Source organism: Salmo salar, chromosome ssa12 (genome assembly GCF_905237065.1).
Source record: "Salmo salar chromosome ssa12, Ssal_v3.1, whole genome shotgun sequence".
Lineage (NCBI taxonomy): Eukaryota > Metazoa > Chordata > Actinopteri > Salmoniformes > Salmonidae > Salmo > Salmo salar.
The window spans coordinates 24,648,463-24,665,962 of NC_059453.1; the positions used below are offsets into that span (position 1 = coordinate 24,648,463).

General features: G+C 42.7%; 1 protein-coding gene across 1 annotated transcript in view; it reads right to left on the reverse strand.

The window, feature by feature from the left end:
• LOC106564594 (xylosyltransferase 1) overlaps window positions 1–17,500 on the reverse strand; it is a 128,461-nt gene that overhangs the window by 43,999 nt on the left and 66,962 nt on the right. Inside the window, exon 3 of the mRNA XM_045691150.1 lies at window positions 12,619–12,791. Coding sequence (XP_045547106.1) covers window positions 12,619–12,791 — 173 coding nt within the window. The remainder of the gene's footprint in view (window positions 1–12,618; window positions 12,792–17,500) is intronic.

Below are 17,500 nucleotides of genomic sequence, written 5' to 3' on the forward strand. Positions count from 1 at the left end.
TATCGTAGTAGTGTGAGGTGGTAGATGGTAGTCTATAGTCTGGTCTATATGTATATAGTAGTAGTGTGAGATGGTAGATGGTAGTCTATAGTCTGGTCTATATGTATATAGTAGTAGTGTGAGGTAGTAGATGGTAGTCTATAGTCTGGTCTATATGTATATAGTAGTAGTGTGAGGTAGTAGATGGTAGTCTATAGTCTTACCTGGTCTATATGTATATAGTAGTAGTGTGAGGTGGTAGATGGTAGTCTATAGTCTGGTCTATATGTATATAGTAGTAGTGTGAGGTAGTAGATGGTAGTCTATAGTCTTACCTGGTCTATATGTATATAGTAGTAGTGTGAGATGGTAGATGGTAGTCTATAGTCTGGTCTATATGTATATAGTAGTCGTGTGAGGTGGTAGATGGTAGTCTATAGGCAGGTCTATATGTATATAGTAGTAGTGTGAGATGGTAGATGGTAGTCTATAGTCTGGTCTATATGTATATAGTAGTAGTGAGGTGGTAGATGGTAGTATATAGTCTGGTCTATATGTATATAGTAGTAGTGTGAGGTGTGGTAGATGGTAGTCTATAGTCTGGTCTATATGTATATAGTAGTAGTGAGGTGGTAGATGGAAGTCTATAGTCTGGTCTATATGTATATAGTAGTAGTGTGAGGTGGTAGATGGTAGTCTATAGTCTGGTCTATATGTATATAGTAGTAGTGTGAGGTGGTAGATGGTAGTTTATAGTCAGGTCTATATGTATATAGTAGTAGTGTGAGATGGTAGATGGTAGTCTATAGTCTGGTCTATATGTATATAGTAGTAGTGTGAGATGGTAGATGGTAGTCTATAGTCTGGTCTATATGTATATAGTAGTAGTGTGAGATGGTAGATGGTAGTCTATAGGCTGGTCTATATGTATATAGTAGTAGTGTGAGGTGGTAGATGGTAGTCTATAGTCTTACCTGGTCTATATGTATATAGTAGTAGTGTGAGGTAGTAGATGGTAGTCTATAGTCTGGTCTATATGTATATAGTAGTAGTGTGAGGTGATAGATGGTAGTCTATAGTCTTACCTGGTCTATATGTATATAGTAGTAGTGTGAGGTGGTAGATGGTAGTCTATAGTCTGGTCTATATGTATTTAGTAGTAGTGTGAGGTGGTAGATGGTAGTCTATAGTCTGGTCTAATGTATATCGTAGTAGTGTGAGATGGTAGATGGTAGTCTATAGTCTGGTCTATATGTATATAGTAGTAGTGTGAGGTGGTAGATGGTAGTCTATAGTCTTACCTGGTCTATATGTATATAGTAGTAGTGTGAGGTTGTAGATGGTAGTCTATAGTCTGGTCTATATGTATATAGTAGTAGTGTGAGGTGGTAGATGGTAGTCTATAGTCTGGTCTATATGTATATAGTAGTAGTGTGAGGTGTGGTAGATGGTAGTCTATAGTCTGGTCTATATGTATATAGTAGTAGTGAGGTGGTAGATGGTAGTCTATAGTCTGGTCTATATGTATATAGTAGTAGTGTGAGATGGTAGATGGTAGTCTATAGTCTGGTCTATATGTATATAGTAGTAGTGTGAGATGGTAGATGGTAGTCTATAGTCTGATCTATATGTATATAGTAGTAGTGTGAGGTGGCAGATGGTAGTCTATAGTCTGGTCTATATGTATATAGTAGTAGTGAGGTGGTAGATGGTAGTCTATAGTCTTACCTGGTCTATATGTATATAGTAGTAGTGTGAGATGGTAGATGGTAGTCTATAGTCTGGTCTATATGTATATAGTAGTAGTGTGAGATGGTAGATGGTAGTCAATAGTCTGGTCTATATGTATATAGTAGTAGTGTGAGGTGGTAGATGGCAGTCTATAGTCTTATCTGGTCTATATGTATATAGTAGTAGTGAGGTGGTAGATGGTAGTCTATAGTCTGGTCTATATGTATATAGTAGTAGTGTGAGGTAGTAGATGGTAGTCTATAGTCTTACCTGGTCTATATGTATATAGTAGTAGTGAGGTGGTAGATGGTAGTCTATAGTCTGGTCTATATGTATATAGTAGTAGTGTGAGGTAGTAGATGGTAGTCTATAGTCTGGTCTATATGTATATAGTAGTAGTAGTGAGGTGGTAGATGGTAGTCTATAGTCTTACCTGGTCTATATGTATATAGTAGTAGTGTGAGATGGTAGATGGCAGTCTATAGTCTGGTCTATATGTATATAGTAGTAGTGTGAGGTGGTAGATGGTAGTCTATAGTCTGGTCTATATGTATACAGTAGTAGTGTGAGAAGGTAGATGGTAGTCTATAGTCTGGTCTATATGTATATAGTAGTAGTGTGAGGTGTGGTAGATGGTAGTCTATAGTCTGGTCTATATGTATATAGTAGTAGTGTGAGATGGTAGATGGTAGTCTATAGTCTTACCTGGTCTATATGTATATAGTAGTAGTGTGAGATGGTAGATGGCAGTCTATAGTCTGGTCTATATGTATATAGAAGTAGTGTGAGGTGGTAGATGGTAGTCTATAGTCTGGTCTATATGTATATAGTAGTAGTGTGAGATGGTCGATGGTAGTCTATAGTCTGGTCTATATGTATATAGTAGTAGTGTGAGATGGTAGATGGTAGTCTATAGTCTTACCTGGTCTATATGTATATAGTAGTAGTGTGAGATGGTAGATTGTAGTCTATAGTCTGGTCTATATGTATATAGTAGTAGTGTGAGGTGGTAGATGGTAGTCTATAGTCTGGTCTATATGTATATAGTAGTAGTGTGAGATGGTAGATGGTAGTCTATAGTCTTACCTGGTCTATATGTATATAGTAGTAGTGTGAGATGGTAGATTGTAGTCTATAGTCTGGTCTATATGTATATAGTAGTAGTGTGAGGTGGTAGATGGTAGTCTATAGTCTGGTCTATATGTATATAGTAGTAGTGTGAGGTGGTAGATGGTAGTCTATAGTCTGGTCTATATGTATATAGTAGTAGTGTGAGGTGGTAGATGGTAGTCTATAGTCTGGTCTATATGTATATAGTAGTAGTGTGAGGTGGTAGATGGTAGTCTATAGTCTGGTCTATATGTATATAGTAGTAGTGTGAGGTGGTAGATGGTAGTCTATAGCCTGGTCTATATGTATATAGTAGTAGTGTGAGGTGGTAGATGGTAGTCTATAGGCTGGTCTATATGTATATAGTAGTAGTGTGAGATGGTAGATGGTAGTCTATAGTCTGGTCTATATGTATATAGTAGTATTGTGAGGTGGTAGATGGTAGTCTATAGTCTGGTCTATATGTATATAGTAGTAGTGTGAGGTGGTAGTCTATAGGCTGGTCTATATGTATATAGTAGTAGTGTGAGATGGTAGATGGTAGTCTATAGTCTGGTCTATATGTATATAGTAGTAGTGTGAGGTGGTAGATGGTAGTCTATAGTCTGGTCTATATGTATATAGTAGTAGTGTGAGGTGGTAGATGGTAGTCTATAGTCTTACGTTGGTCTATATGTATATAGTAGTAGTGTGAGATGGTAGATGGTAGTCGATAGTCTGGTCTATATGTATATAGTAGTAGTGTGAGATGGTAGATGGTAGTCTATAGGCTGGTCTATATGTATATAGTAGTAGTGTGAGGTGGTAGATGGTAGTCTATAGTCTGGTCTATATGTATATAGTAGTAGTGTGAGGTGGTAGATGGTAGTCTATAGTCTGGTCTATATGTATATAGTAGTAGTGAGGTGGTAGATGGCAGTCTATAGTCTGGTCTATATGTATATAGTAGTAGTGTGAGGTGGTAGATGGTAGTCTATAGGCAGGTCTATATGTATATAGTAGTAGTGTGAGATGGTAGATGGTAGTCTATAGTCTGGTCTATATGTATATAGTAGTAGTGTGAGGTGGTAGATGGTAGTCTATAGGCTGGTCTATATGTATATAGTAGTAGTGTGAGATGGTAGATGGTAGTCTATAGTCTGGTCTATATGTATATAGTAGTAGTAGTGAGGTGGTAGATGGTAGTCTATAGTCTTACCTGGTCTATATGTATATAGTAGTAGTGTGAGATGGTAGATGGTAGTCTATAGTCTGGTCTATATGTATATAGTAGTAGTGTGAGATGGTAGATGGTAGTCTATAGTCTTACCTGGTCTATATGTATATAGTAGTAGTGTGAGATGGTAGATGGTAGTCTATAGTCTGGTCTATATGTATATAGTAGTAGTGTGAGATGGAAGATGGTAGTCTATAGTCTGGTCTATATGTATATAGTAGTAGTGAGGTGGTAGATGGTAGTCTATAGTCTTACCTGGTCTATATGTATATAGTAGTAGTGTGAGGTGGTAGATGGTAGTCTATAGTCTGGTCTATATGTATATAGAAGTAGTGTGAGGTGGTAGATGGTAGTCTATAGTCTGGTCTATATGTATATAGTAGTAGTGTGAGGTAGTAGATGGTAGTCTATAGTCTTACCTGGTCTATATGTATATAGTAGTAGTGTGAGATGGTAGATGGTAGTCTATAGTCTGGTCTATATGTATATAGTAGTCGTGTGAGGTGGTAGATGGTAGTCTATAGGCAGGTCTATATGTATATAGAAGTAGTGTGAGGTGGTAGATGGTAGTCTATAGTCTGGTCTATATGTATATAGTAGTAGTGTGAGGTGGTAGATGGTAGTCTATAGTCTGGTCTATATGTATATAGTAGTAGTGTGAGGTGGTAGATGGTAGTCTATAGTCTGGTCTATATGTATATAGTAGTAGTGTGAGGTAGTAGATGGTAGTATATAGTCTTACCTGGTCTATATGTATATAGTAGTAGTGTGAGATGGTAGATGGTAGTCTATAGTCTGGTCTATATGTATATAGTAGTAGTGTGAGGTGGTAGATGGTAGTCTATAGTCTGGTCTATATGTATATAGAAGTAGTGTGAGGTGGTAGATGGTAGTCTATAGTCTGGTCTATATGTATATAGTAGTAGTGTGAGGTAGTAGATGGTAGTCTATAGTCTTACCTGGTCTATATGTATATAGTAGTAGTGTGAGATGGTAGATGGTAGTCTATAGTCTGGTCTATATGTATATAGTAGTCGTGTGAGGTGGTAGATGGTAGTCTATAGGCAGGTCTATATGTATATAGTAGTAGTGTGAGATGGTAGATGGTAGTCTATAGTCTGGTCTATATGTATATAGTAGTAGTGAGGTGGTAGATGGTAGTATATAGTCTGGTCTATATGTATATAGTAGTAGTGTGAGGTGTGGTAGATGGTAGTCTATAGTCTTACCTGGTCTATATGTATATAGTAGTAGTGTGAGGTGGTAGATGGTAGTCTATAGTCTGGTCTATATGTATATAGTAGTAGTGTGAGGTGGTAGATGGTAGTCTATAGTCTGGTCTATATGAATATAGTAGTAGTGTGAGGTGGTAGATGGTAGTCTATAGTCTGGTCTATATGTATATAGTTGTAGTGTGAGATGGTAGATGGCAGTCTATAGTCTGGTCTATATGTATATAGTAGTAGTGTGAGGTGGTAGATGGTAGTCTATAGTCTTACCTGGTCTATATGTATATAGTATTAGTGTGAGGTGGTAGATGGTAGTCTATAGTCTGGTCTATATGTATATAGTAGTAGTGTGAGATGGTAGATGGCAGTCTATAGTCTGGTCTATATGTATATAGTAGTAGTGTGAGATGGTAGATGGTAGTCTATAGTCTGGTCTATATGTATATAGTAGTAGTGTGAGGTGGTAGATGGTAGTCTATAGTCTTACCTGGTCTATATGTATATAGTAGTAGTGTGAGATGGTAGATGGTAGTCTATAGTCTGGTCTATATGTATATAGTAGTAGTAGTGAGGTGGTAGATGGTAGTCTATAGTCTTACCTGGTCTATATGTATATAGTAGTAGTGTGAGATGGTAGATGGCAGTCTATAGTCTGGTCTATATGTATATAGTAGTAGTGTGAGGTGGTAGATGGTAGTCTATAGTCTGGTCTATATGTATACAGTAGTAGTGTGAGAAGGTAGATGGTAGTCTATAGTCTGGTCTATATGTATATAGTAGTAGTGTGAGGTGTGGTAGATGGTAGTCTATAGTCTGGTCTATATGTATATAGTAGTAGTGTGAGATGGTAGATGGTAGTCTATAGTCTTACCTGGTCTATATGTATATAGTAGTAGTGTGAGATGGTAGATGGCAGTCTATAGTCTGGTCTATATGTATATAGAAGTAGTGTGAGGTGGTAGATGGTAGTCTATAGTCTGGTCTATATGTATATAGTAGTAGTGTGAGATGGTAGATGGTAGTCTATAGTCTGGTCTATATGTATATAGTAGTAGTGTGAGATGGTAGATGGTAGTCTATAGTCTTACCTGGTCTATATGTATATAGTAGTAGTGTGAGATGGTAGATTGTAGTCTATAGTCTGGTCTATATGTATATAGTAGTAGTGTGAGGTGGTAGATGGTAGTCTATAGTCTGGTCTATATGTATATAGTAGTAGTGTGAGATGGTAGATGGTAGTCTATAGTCTTACCTGGTCTATATGTATATAGTAGTAGTGTGAGATGGTAGATTGTAGTCTATAGTCTGGTCTATATGTATATAGTAGTAGTGTGAGGTGGTAGATGGTAGTCTATAGTCTGGTCTATATGTATATAGTAGTAGTGAGGTGGTAGATGGTAGTATATAGTCTGGTCTATATGTATATAGTAGTAGTGTGAGGTGTGGTAGATGGTAGTCTATAGTCTTACCTGGTCTATATGTATATAGTAGTAGTGTGAGGTGGTAGATGGTAGTCTATAGTCTGGTCTATATGTATATAGTAGTAGTGTGAGGTGGTAGATGGTAGTCTATAGTCTGGTCTATATGAATATAGTAGTAGTGTGAGGTGGTAGATGGTAGTCTATAGTCTGGTCTATATGTATATAGTTGTAGTGTGAGATGGTAGATGGCAGTCTATAGTCTGGTCTATATGTATATAGTAGTAGTGTGAGGTGGTAGATGGTAGTCTATAGTCTTACCTGGTCTATATGTATATAGTATTAGTGTGAGGTGGTAGATGGTAGTCTATAGTCTGGTCTATATGTATATAGTAGTAGTGTGAGATGGTAGATGGCAGTCTATAGTCTGGTCTATATGTATATAGTAGTAGTGTGAGATGGTAGATGGTAGTCTATAGTCTGGTCTATATGTATATAGTAGTAGTGTGAGGTGGTAGATGGTAGTCTATAGTCTTACCTGGTCTATATGTATATAGTAGTAGTGTGAGATGGTAGATGGTAGTCTATAGTCTGGTCTATATGTATATAGTAGTAGTAGTGAGGTGGTAGATGGTAGTCTATAGTCTTACCTGGTCTATATGTATATAGTAGTAGTGTGAGATGGTAGATGGCAGTCTATAGTCTGGTCTATATGTATATAGTAGTAGTGTGAGGTGGTAGATGGTAGTCTATAGTCTGGTCTATATGTATACAGTAGTAGTGTGAGAAGGTAGATGGTAGTCTATAGTCTGGTCTATATGTATATAGTAGTAGTGTGAGGTGTGGTAGATGGTAGTCTATAGTCTGGTCTATATGTATATAGTAGTAGTGTGAGATGGTAGATGGTAGTCTATAGTCTTACCTGGTCTATATGTATATAGTAGTAGTGTGAGATGGTAGATGGCAGTCTATAGTCTGGTCTATATGTATATAGAAGTAGTGTGAGGTGGTAGATGGTAGTCTATAGCGAGCAGTCGCACCACGCTTCGCTCCACAGGTAATATTCCACTTCGCTACATTACAACGGCTTGATTTGTTTGATCTGAGCAATTCTTCTTAGCTAGCTACATAGCCGTCTTTGTATCAAAGATAATTGTGTAGCTTAGAGTAACTGAGTAATTATCGAGGCTAGCTATCTTCGTCCTCCTAACGTAGTCAACACTGCTAGCTGCTAGCTAGCTAGTCATCACCGTTAGCTAGCCAACTTCTACCGACTAGCAGAAACTATTACATTACAACGCAACGACTTGATTAGTGTGGTGTTAGTGTTAGTTAGCCAGCTACATAGTTGTCCGTGCTGTCTCTGTATCTAAGATAATTGTGTAGTTTGAGTTTGAGTATTATCGAGGTGTGCTAGCCAGCCGCGACGCGGCGCCAGACTTACTCAACACACCTAGTCATCATTAACCCACTGCCAGCTAGCCATCCGTTACCGACTAGCAGCGCTGTAGTTACTAATACTAAACAACGGAACGATTAGACTAGTGCAGTGTTACCTAGCTAGCTACCTAGTTGTCTTTGTCATAACTTGATAATTGTTAATTGATAATTGTTAGCTAGCCAGCCATCGAGGTTAGCTAGCCAGCTATTTCCGTCCCCCGCGACGCCATTCTTCCTAACCTAGCCAACTATTACCGACGAGCAGCATTGTTGAAACTAAATACACTACAAGGAACGTCTTGATTAGTGTTGTTAGCTAGCTAGCTACAAAGTTGCTTTGTATCATGACAAGGTGTAGTACTGAAACTACCGAGGTTACCTAGCCAGCTACACGTTCAAAGTCAACAACGCAGCCACTGCTAGCTAGCCTACTCCACCAGCCAGCAGTACTGTATCATCTTAGTCAATAACATTTTTGCAACGTAAGCTTAACTTCCTGAACATTCGAGACGTGTAGTCCACTTGTCACTCCAATCTCATTTGCATTAGCGTAGCCTCTTCTGTAGCTTGTCTACTATGTGTCTGCCTATCCCTGTTCTCTCTCCTCTGCACAGGCCATACAAACGCTCCACACCGCGTGGCCGCTGCCGCTCTAACCTGGTGGTCCCAGCGCGCACGACCCACGTGGAGTTCCAGGTCTCCGGCAGCCTCTGGAACTGCCGGTCTGCAGCCAACAAGGCTGAGTTCATCTCAGCCTATGCTACCCTCCAGTCCCTAGACTTCCTGGCGCTGACGGAAACATGGATCACCACAGATAACACTGCTACTCCTACTGCTCTCTCCTCGTCTGACTACGTGTTCTCGCATACCCCTAGAGCATCGAGCCAGCGGGGTGGTGGCACTGGAATCCTCATCTCTCCCAAGTGGACATTCTCTCTTTCTCCCCTGACCCATCTGTCTATCTCCTCATTTGAATTCCATGCTGTCACAGTTACCAGCCCTTTCAAGCTTAACATCCTTATCATTTATCGCCCTCCAGGTTCCCTTGGAGAGTTCATCAATGAGCTTGACGCCTTGATAAGTTCCTTTCCTGAGGATGGCTCACCTCTCACAGTTCTGGGTGACTTTAACCTCCCCACGTCTACCTTCGACTCATTCCTCTCTGCCTCCTTCTTTCCACTCCTCTCCTCTTTCGACCTCACCCTCTCACCTTCCCCCCCTACTCACAAGGCAGGCAATACGCTTGACCTCATCTTTACTAGATGCTGTTCTTCCACTAATCTCATTGCAACTCCCCTCCAAGTCTCCGACCACTACCTTGTATCCTTTTCCCTCTCGCTCTCATCCAACACTTCTCACTCTCCCCCTACTTGGATGGTATTGCGCCGTCCCAACCTTCGCTCTCTCTCTCCCGCTACTCTCTCCTCTTCCATCCTATCATCTCTTCCCTCTGCTCAAACCTTCTCCAACCTATCTCCTGATTCTGCCTCCTCAACCCTCCTCTCCTCCCTCTCTGCATCCTTTGATCTCCTCTGTCCCCTATCCTCCAGGCCGGCTCGGTCCTCCCCTCCTGCTCCGTGGCTCGACGACTCACTGCGAGCTCACAGAACAGGGCTCCGGGCAGCCGAGCGGAAATGGAGGAAAACTCGCCTCCCTGCGGACCTGGCATCCTTTCACTCCCTCCTCTCTACATTTTCCTCTTCTGTCTCTGCTGCTAAAGCCACTTTCTACCACTCTAAACTCCAAGCATCTGCCTCTAACCCTAGGAAGCTCTTTGCTACCTTCTCCTCCCTCCTGAATCCTCCTCCCCCTCCCCCCCTCCTCCCTCTCTGCGGATGACTTCGTCAACCATTTTGAAAAGAAGGTTGACGACATCCGATCCTCGTTGCTAAGTCAAACGACACTGCTGGTCCTGCTCACACTGCCCTACCCTGTGCTTTGACCTCTTTCTCCCCTCTCTCTCCAGATGAAATCTCGCGTCTTGTGACGGCCGGCCGCCCAACAACCTGCCCACTTGACCCTATCCCCTCCTCTCTTCTCCAGACCATTTCCGGAGACCTTCTCCCCTACCTCACCTCGCTCATCAACGCATCCTTGACCGCTGGCTACGTCCCTTCCGTCTTCAAGAGAGCGAGAGTTGCACCCCTTCTGAAAAAACCTACACTCGACCCCTCCGATGTCAACAACTACAGGCCAGTATCCCTTCTTTCCTTTCTCTCCAAAACTCTTGAACGCGCCGTGCTTGGCCAGCTCTCTTGCTATCTCTCTCAGAATGACCTTCTTGATCCTAATCAGTCAGGTTTCAAGACTGGGCATTCAACTGAGACTGCTCTTCTCTGTGTCACGGAGGCTCTCCGCACTGCTAAAGCTAACTCTCTCTCCTCTGCTCTCATCCTTCTAGACCTATCTGCTGCCTTTGATACCGTGAACCATCAGATCCTCCTCTCCACCCTCTCCGAGCTGGGCATCTCTGGCACCGCGCACGCTTGGATTGCGTCCTACCTGACAGGTCGCTCCTACCAGGTGGCGTGGCGAGAATCTGTCTCCGCACCACGTGCTCTCACCACTGGTGTCCCCCAGGGCTCTGTTCTTGGCCCACTCCTATTCTCGCTATACACCAAGTCACTTGGCTCTGTCATATCCTCACATGGTCTCTCATATCATTGCTATGCAGATGACACACAATTAATCTTCTCCTTTCCCCCTTCTGACAACCAGGTGGCGAATCGCATCTCTGCATGTCTGGCAGACATATCAGTGTGGATGACGGATCACCACCTCAAGCTGAACCTCGGCAAGACGGAGCTGCTCTTCCTCCCGGGGAAGGACTGCCCGTTCCATGATCTCGCCATCACGGTTGACAACTCCCTTGTGTCCTCCTCCCAGAGTGCTAAGAGCCTTGGCGTGACCCTGGACAACACCCTGTCGTTCTCCACCAACATCAAGGCGGTGACCCGATCCTGCAGGTTCATGCTCTACAACATTCGCAGAGTACGACCCTGCCTCACACAGGAAGCGGCGCAGGTCCTAATCCAGGCACTTGTCATCTCCCGTCTGGATTACTGCAACTCGCTGTTGGCTGGGCTCCCTGCCTGTGCCTTTAAACCCCTACAACTCATCCAGAACGCCGCAGCCCGTCTGGTGTTCAACCTTCCCAAGTTCTCTCACGCCACCCCGCTCCTCCGCTCTCTCCACTGGCTTCCAGTCGAAGCTCGCATCCGCTACAAGACCATGGTGCTTGCCTACGGAGCTGTTAGGGGAACGGCACCTCCGTACCTTCAGGCTCTGATCAGGCCCTACACCCAAACAAGGGCACTCCGTTCATCCACCTCTGGCCTGCTCGCCTCCCTACCTCTGAGGAAGCACAGTTCCCGCTCAGCCCAGTCAAAACTGTTCGCTGCTCTGGCACCCCAATGGTGGAACAAGCTCCCTCACGACGCCAGGACAGCGGAGTCAATCACCACCTTCCGGAGACACCTGAAACCCCACCTCTTCAAGGAATACCTGGGTTAGGATAAGGTAATCCTTCGAACCCCCCCCCTTAAAAGATTTAGATGCACTATTGTAAAGTGGTTGTTCCACTGGATATTATAGGTGAATGCACCAATTTGTAAGTCGCTCTGGATAAGAGCGTCTGCTAAATGGCTAAAATGTAAATGTAATGTAAATGTATAGTCTGGTCTATATGTATATAGTAGTAGTGTGAGATGGTAGATGGTAGTCTATAGTCTGGTCTATATGTATATAGTAGTAGTGTGAGATGGTAGATGGTAGTCTATAGTCTTACCTGGTCTATATGTATATAGTAGTAGTGTGAGATGGTAGATTGTAGTCTATAGTCTGGTCTATATGTATATAGTAGTAGTGTGAGGTGGTAGATGGTAGTCTATAGTCTGGTCTATATGTATATAGTAGTAGTGTGAGATGGTAGATGGTAGTCTATAGTCTTACCTGGTCTATATGTATATAGTAGTAGTGTGAGATGGTAGATTGTAGTCTATAGTCTGGTCTATATGTATATAGTAGTAGTGTGAGGTGGTAGATGGTAGTCTATAGTCTGGTCTATATGTATATAGTAGTAGTGTGAGGTGGTAGATGGTAGTCTATAGTCTGGTCTATATGTATATAGTAGTAGTGTGAGATGGTAGATGGTAGTCTATAGTCTGGTCTATATGTATATAGTAGTAGTGTGAGGTGTGGTAGATGGTAGTCTATAGTCTGGTCTATATGTATATAGTAGTAGTGTGAGATGGTAGATGGTAGTCTATAGTCTGGTCTATATGTATATAGTAGTAGTGTGAGGTGTGGTAGATGGTAGTCTATAGTCTGGTCTATATGTATATAGTAGTAGTGTGAGATGGTAGATGGTAGTCTATAGTCTTACCTGGTCTATATGTATATAGTAGTAGTGTGAGGTGGTAGATGGTAGTCTATAGTCTGGTCTATATGTATATAGTAGTAGTGTGAGATGGTAGATGGTAGTCTATAGTCTTACCTGGTCTATATGTATATAGTAGTAGTGTGAGGTGTGGTAGATGGCCTTGAAAAGTCGCTGGAACTGTCGTGAGGCTCTGCCGTGGACCACCAGGACGAAGGCTATCCTGACGGGGGCCGACGGCGGGCCCTCTGATGAGTCCTCCTCCCACGCCACGTTGGCATTGGCCTTACCTGAACAACACAATGATACCGTACAGAGACAGGTTGTTAGTCATTCATACAGAGAATAAAACATGTACCTGTATCTATAACTCTCTTACGAGTCTTCCTCCCAGACGCTGGCACTGGCCTTACGTGGACAGAATAATAACACACACATTAGGTTCATCGTCTATACTTCATACACTGGAAGGTATACTGAACATGTGGCGCAGTAACTCCAAAGTTACTGTACTGTTACTGTGCATACTATGAAGAAGAAGAAGCATGTCACAAGGAGATGAGTTTCATTCACTATGTGACCATAGAGTTATTTGAACCATGACTAGCAAGGCCACAAGATAGAAATAGGAATCCTAGAACCATTCCTTTGGGTTTGGGGTGGAGTTCACTTGACAGTGTGTCATCATTGCTCTGTACCACACTCCCAGAATAAGACTTGGAAGTAAGTAGACAATGACTATTCCAACTCACAACCACATAATCAAACAATTCCAGCTCTCACCAGAAACCATTCAAAAAGCCACACGGATTCATATAGTGGTTTCTTTCATTCTAATAGTAAACGCATTAAAAAAATGATTTCCGCTCAGAGCCTCTTGGTCTTGTATTGTGTTCTCCATCAGCAAATAAGTACTAGGGGAATACAATCCAGCACCATTATCACATATGGTGGTTGTTTTGTGTTCACAGGGCCTATGGAATTACAGGAAACACAGAGCTTTATTGAGACGTTATGTTTGTTGACGACAGAGAGGACAAGGTTGTTCAGGAGATAATGGCAGTAATCTGGTCCTCTGTGTTGTGAGGGAAGGGGACTTGGTTTCCCAGAGGGCAGTGGTGGATAATGTCACGACTCACTATGGTCCCTGGATGGGCAGAAAAGAGGAGAGAAGATGGTGGGTGCTTTCACCCTCTTAGGGTGTGCTGTCCCTGAGGTAAAAAGGCAACAAGGCGCCCCTCCCGGTTCTTCCCTGTGTCTACAGCAGCGGGGGACGTGGTAAGTGTTTCAACCCCCTTAGAGTATACTGTCCCAGGGGTAAAAAGATCACAAGGTGCCCCTCCCCTTCTGGCTCTTTCTTCTCTGTGTCTGGACAAGCTAGGCTCTTACTGCTGTCCTGTAATTATCTCAATTGAAGGGCAGGACCTTTTGCTTGCTTGTATTTAAAGCCTAACAACAGGGGCGGGGCTACAGACATGCTCCCATGACTCCAATTGGCCATGCCTTCTGTCCATCACTCAATCAGCCAATTCCCCCCAAGAATGATCATTTTATTCATACTTTGGTTACTATGAATCCTGCCTATTCATATGGTGTTCTGAATGTGGTTGGAAAAGTGTGAGTGTGTGTGTGTGTGTGTGTGTGTGAAAGACGGAGCGTGTGTGTGTCTGTGTGTATGTTACTATGAAGCCTGGCTGTGCCTATGGGATATTGAATGTGAATGTGGTTGGTTGCAAATAACTATAATTACTAGAATGGGCGTTCCCCATTCAAGTCAATGGATCTGTGATTGGTTATTGTATTTCTATGGTTGTTTGGCTGGTTAGTTAGTTGACAGTGTTGGGTGAAAATGTTTCTGGAGTGGCACACACACACACACACACACACGTTTTGTATTTCTATACAAAATCCTATTTTCCCTTACCCCTAAATCTAACCATAAACCTTACCCTAACCCTAACCCTAACCCTAACCCCTAAATCTAACCATAAACCTTACCCTAACCCTAACCCTAAACCTAACCCTAACCCCTAAATCTAACCATAAACCTTACCTTAACCCTAACCCTAAACCTAACCCTAACCCTAACCCTAAACCTAACCCTAACCCTAACCCTAAACCTAACCCTAACCCTAACCCTAAACCTAACCCTAAACCTAACCCTAACCCTACCCCTAACCCCTAAATCTAACCATAAACCTTACCTTAACCCTAACCCTAACCCTAACCCCTAAATCTAACCATAAACCTTACCTTAACCCTAACCCTAAACCTAACCATAAACCTAACCCTAACCCTAACCCCTAAATCTAACCATAAACCTTACCTTAACCCTAACCCAAACCCTAAACCTAACCACTAACCCCTTACCCTACTCCTAATTTAACCCTAACCCTAAACCTAACCCCTTACCCTACTCCTAATTTAACCCTAAACCTAACCCCTAACCCCTTACCCTACTCCTAATTTAACCCTAACCCTAATCCCTTACCCTACTCCTAATTTAACCCTAAACCTAACCCCTAACCCCTTACCCTACTCCTAATTTAACCCTAACCCTAATCCCTTACCCTACTCCTAATTTAACCCTAACCCTAAACCTAACCCCTTACCCTACTCCTAATTTAACCCTAACCCTAACCCCTTACCCTACTCCTAATTTAACCCTAACCCTAACCCCTTACCCTACTCCTAATTTAACCCTAACCCTAATCCCTTACCCTACTCCTAATTTAACCCTAACCACTAACCCCTTACCCTACTCCTAATTTAACCCTAACCCTAATCCCTTACCCTATTCCTAATTTAACCCTAACCCTAATCCCTTACCCTACTCCTAATTTAACCCTAACCCTAATCCCTTACCCTACTCCTAATTTAACCCTAAACCTAACCACTAACCCCTTACCCTACTCCTAATTTAACCCTGACCCTAATCCCTTACCCTACTCCTAATTTAACCCTAACCCTAAACCTAACCCCTTACCCTACTCCTAATTTAACCCTAACCCTAACCCTAACCCCGTACCCTACTCCTAATTTAACCCTAACCCTAACCCCTTACCCCACTCCTAATTTAACCCTAACCCTAAACCTAACCCCTAACCCTACTCCTAATTTAACCCTAACCCTAAACCTAACCCCTAACCCTACTCCTAATTTAACCCTAACCCTAAACCTAACCCCTTACCCTACTCCTAATTTAACCCTAACCCTAACCCCTAACCCTACTCCTAATTTAACCCTAACCCTAACCCCTTACCCTACTCCTAATTTAACCCTAACCCTAACCCTACTCCTAATTTAACCCTAACCCTAAACCTAACCCCTAACCCTACTCCTAATTTAACCCTAACCCTAAACCTAACCCCTTACCCTACTCCTAATTGAACCCTAACCCTAAACCTAACCCCTTACCCTACTCCTAATTGAACCCTAACCCTAAACCTAACCCCTTACCCTACTCCTAATTGAACCCTAACCCTAAACCTAACCCCTAACCCTACTCCTAATTGAACCCTAACCCTAAACCTAACCCCTTACCCTACTCCTAATTGAACCCTAACCCTAAACCTAACCCCTTACCCTACTCCTAATTTAACCCTAACCCTAAACCTAACCCCTTACCTTAAAATAGCCTTTGTCCTCCTAGAGATTCGAGAATATTCCTTGTTTTACTATCCTTGTGGGGACGTTTGGGAATTTTAGCTCCCCACAAGGATAGACGAATCAACCCACCCACCCACCCACCCACACACACACACACACACACACACACACACACACACACACACACACACACACACACACACACACACACAATCAGATTGAACAGTAATTGGTAGGCAGCTCGGGAGATTCACTGGCTAGCATGGCACTAGGCTAATTGGCGGAGCGCTTCACCAAGCACTTTGAGGCTTGTGATATGTTAGCTAGCTGAACTAATGAGCCAATGTGTTGTGTGTCTCTACAGCTACAGGGACGTGATAGGTCTAAAAACGCCAGACTCTGCCACATCCCTCTTCTTCCTCTCTCCTATCGCCATCAATCTTTCAAGCTGCCTCTCCCTCATCTGCTATCAGCACTCTCTCTCTCTCCATCATTTCATTCTTCCCTCTCTCTCTCTCCTTCATCTTGTGTAACTTCTGTGGCTCATGGCCGTCCATCTCAACCAGTCATGCGAGCGGTTGGAAGAGGAGAGGAGCAGAAATGTCCTTTTAGTTTCCAATATTAAAGTCCTTTAATGCAACATCTGCTCAGTACCAACGAAGGATCCAACTAAAGTCTCACCTGACTGAGTATAACTATCTTGTACTTTGTTCTAGATGTAGGTCTTATAGAACAGAAATGCGGTTTTATTTTTTTATCAGCAAACAAGTGAATAAGCCTCGAATGATGTTACCTGCTACGTATTTAGGGGTGACCGAACATGCAAGGTCATTGGCTGACAACTGACATCAACCAATGATGATGCCAGTTCCATCCCACATATTACAACCATGTAGACATTAGACAATAGCCGGCTCTGTTAATGCTAACATATACCCTCTCATATCCCATGGAGCCGGCGTTAACAGCTACGAGCTAACCCAGCCAACTCTTCAAGGACAGAATACCGATGAAATCAAATTGGACAATTTGTAGCTAACAAGGTTAGTGCCTCAAATTCAGATTGGTGCATCTGAGACATGGGGAGAGAGCGAGAGGGAGAGCTAACAAGGTTAGCGCCTCAAATTCAGATTGGTGCATCGGAGACATGGGGAGAGAGAGAGAAAGAGAGAGAGAGACAGAGAGAGGAGAGAACAACATTGTGGCAGACGACAGAACAGACAGAGGGAGTGAAAAAGAAAAAGTGATTTAATTTATCCGTCCGTGTTGTTACACGACGCCACCAGGAATAAGCCCTTTTCAATTTCCCCCGTCTCCTTTGATCAAACTGTCAGTTGGAGTGGGATGACGATGGTGAGTCTAGGGCAGGGCTGGCCAACCCTCTTCCTGG